Here is a 3,355-nt window from a genome sequence, read left to right as displayed (position 1 = left end):
GGCCCGCCTACCCGCAGCCATGGCCGTCCGCCGCTGGAGTTCACCGAGGAGCCCTGGCCGCCACCGCCGCCTGCAGCAGTGCCGTAGATGACCGAGCGGGCGCCGCCGCCACCACGCCATGCCGGCGACCAAGGAGATCCGCCGCCGCCACCACGCCAAACGGGCTTTGCCCGGCGACGCCTCCAGCCGCGGCGGCGGGCGGGGATGAGCACAGGGGAGGGAGGGAGGACGGCCGCCGGGCTGGGCACCCCGGTGCTGTGCGGTGCGCCGCTGCACGGGGGTGGGAGGGGTTAGGTCAGGGGTGAGTACGTCATCTTTCCTATGTTAGGGCCTGGGCATATAGGCAACGATCATCCACTCTGCAGATTATATCCAGGTGTGGATGAGAGATGAGACAGCAACGGAGTGAGACGAGCTAATTAAAGTAACTTGGCGTACAAGCGTTCTATCTGCTAGCTGACTAGTCAGCAGTCAAAGTCAACATTACTATGTACTTCCAGATAAACAAGGGGGTGCGGCGCCAGCGTGCATTCTCACGTGCGGCCACCCCACGTACCCCAGGGCTCTGCTGACTATAAGGCCATGCACTGCTGCCACAATGCCTTGGTGATCCATTGAATTTGTGTCAAAAACTCAAAGCTAGGCTGCATACTCCCCCAAGGCAAGGTATAGGCAGCCAGGTCGAAGGCATGGCGTCCACGGTAAAGGACAGCGAACAGGCCGCGCTGGCACCGTCCCCTCCGGCCAAGCTCCGCCCCGCCGAGCTTGTCCTGAGGCTGCTGCTATTCGCGGCGTCGCTGTCGGGGCTCGTGGTGCTGGTCACCGGCAAGCAGACGGCGATTGTGCCGGTGGTCCTGACGCCGCCGTTCAGATTCGGCCCCGTCGCCGCGGAGTTCACAAACTCGCCGGCGCTCATGTACGTGACCCTTCATAGTTCATATATAGCATATCATATTAGCTCTTCTCTCCCACTGGAATTGATGTTTACATACATGTGGTTTGCAGTTATCTTCTCGTGGCGCTCTGCATGACGTGCTTGTATAGCTTGCTCACGGCTGCCAGCTCGGTCAAGTCAGGAGGATCTTCCTGTGCCAAGAAGATCTTCGTCCACACTCTGCTTGATGTGGTGAGTACCTTATGCTAGTATTAGCTACTCCTTTGAACCTGGGAAGAAAGTCACCGAGAGAAGCCTATAATAATAACTAATCCGATGCATCCTCCCTCGCAGTATCACGCGGCCGTCATGGCCTCGGCGACCGGCGCAGCGGCGGCCGTGGCGTGGGTGGGGCTCAAAGGGAACGAGCACACCAGGTGGAACAAGATCTGCAACGTCTACGACAAGTTCTGCCGCCACATCGGCACCGCCACCGCGCTCGGACTCGTCGCCTCCATACTGCTCGTCCTCCTCGCCGGCCTCAACGCCTACTCCCTCTACCGCCGAAGACGTTGAAATTTCACTTGCCATGATGCATGATCGTCCGTCTGGTTTGCTGATCTTGCTGGTCTGAACTCAGTTGCTGCATAGTCCTCTGTGGGATGTACGTGGCTGCGGAGTGCTCTCGGTCTGCGTCTGTGTGTGGGTGTAGGTGTAATATGTTGTACAGTACGATAGTACGTTTGTTAATTGTTGGTTGTACAACACAACGCTTTGTGATGACTCTATGACTTTTATGAAATGTTTTTTTAAACAGAAGCCTCTGTATTTGAATTATTGAATATACTGTGCTTCAATGTGAGCTTTGATGGACATCAAGTGTTTGATCGTGTACCATTATCCTTTAAGCTCATGCATCAGCTTACTTATTTTTTTCTCATATACATTGTATGATATTCGTTTTAAACATTTCAAGATTATTCAGCGAGAGCACATTGTTAGAGATGTATTTGGTAGTTAGAGATATTACATGATTTGTATACGATTTGTAGATCATCCCATACCTTATCTTTAGGAGAGCATTTGTAGTCTCCATGTCTTGTACCACTATACAACCCGCTCCCCCCCCCCCCCCCCCCCGAGAGGATCAATACAAACACCCACCACATCACGTCATCATACTCTTTCATAATATCGGAGGGTTTCATTCCTCAACCTAGTCTCTAATACATGCTTCCGCCACGCCTCCCCTGGGGAGATCGATCTCCAGGATTTCCACTGGGGTCGGGCATCTCTAGCACACAGTTAAATTTGATTTTTTTACTTTCCAATTTCATATCGGTTTTTCTATGATTTTTTGGCCGATCATAGATTGCTTTTGCTTAACAAGTGGCACTCTGTTAAAGAAACTAGCAGTTCAAGCAATTGTGATCCTGAACATGTTGATTAACAAGTGGCACCCTGTTTCTATGCTTGCAGTATTTTGTTTGGGCTACCTTCCGGTTCTAGAAAAGTTGAATTGACATTCTAAGCTACCAGCATGATTGTCTACATTGGTAACCCCTCGTTCAAAGGTGTCAACTGAAAACTGTTAATGTTTTGTCCCACTCTGGGTACTCTAATCTTGTGCTTTTGATTACCAAATTGTCTCCATATTATAAGCTTTGTATTTCTTTGATTTTTGTTGGAACTCGTATATATTGATTGATGTGGAACAATAGGTCCAAGAGCTTGAAGGTAAATCTCTCTATAAATAAGAAGGTCCATGATATTATAACTTCGTTTGATCTTGGGTCATTCGAGACGTGTGAGTTCTAACTACTCGGCAAAATGACAAGCTGCCATTCGCAAAGAGTTGCAGAGGGCGTTCGACTTGTTGGAACTCATATATATATTGATTTATGAGTAACAGTATTGACAACCCACTGATTTAGAGAAACTAGCAATTCAAATAATTGTGACCCTGAACATATTGCTTAACATGTGGGACCCTATTTCCGTGCTTGTATTATTCTGTTTGGGCTACCTTCCGCTTCCAGGAAAGTTGAACTGTCATTGTAAGCTACCCGCATGATTACACATTGGAAACCTGGTTCAAATGTGTCAACTGAAAACTTTTAATATTTTGTCCCACTCCGGTTACACTAATCGTGTGCTTTTGATTGCTAAATTGCCTCAATATTATAAGCTTTGCATGTCTTTGGTTTTTCCAATGCATGATATCTACATCGCCATAGTGGTGGATAACTAGTCGTCGCTAATAACAAGCCTCTCGGGGATCATATATGTGTTATCTTGTTACATGTGTTACGAGGCATATACTGTAACAAAATTACCGATGCCTCTCAATCCTACATAAGCTAAATATGCCATGACTTACATGGATCAATGCTTATATGTATTACTTTGGCATTGTTTTTCCGCTTTCATTTGTTGGTTTTTTACTAGTTTAGTTTGCATTGTCTAACTATATGTCTACTT

At 48.1% G+C, this 3,355-nt stretch overlaps 1 protein-coding gene across 1 annotated transcript; it reads left to right on the top strand.

Moving 5' to 3' along the window:
• The first annotated feature begins 573 nt into the window (after positions 1-573).
• LOC127349178 (CASP-like protein 1D1) lies at positions 574-1,747 on the top strand. Its single transcript, XM_051374958.2, has 3 exons — positions 574-916; positions 1,006-1,126; positions 1,229-1,747. The coding sequence occupies exons 1-3, from the start codon at positions 690-692 to the stop codon at positions 1,448-1,450; spliced, it is 570 nt and encodes a 189-aa protein (XP_051230918.1). The 5' UTR covers positions 574-689; the 3' UTR covers positions 1,451-1,747.
• The last annotated feature ends 1,608 nt before the right edge of the window (positions 1,748-3,355 follow it).

Source organism: Lolium perenne, chromosome 1, assembly GCF_019359855.2.
Source record: "Lolium perenne isolate Kyuss_39 chromosome 1, Kyuss_2.0, whole genome shotgun sequence".
NCBI classification, from domain to species: domain Eukaryota; kingdom Viridiplantae; phylum Streptophyta; class Magnoliopsida; order Poales; family Poaceae; genus Lolium; species Lolium perenne.
This window is presented reverse-complemented; position numbering and strand designations above follow the sequence as displayed.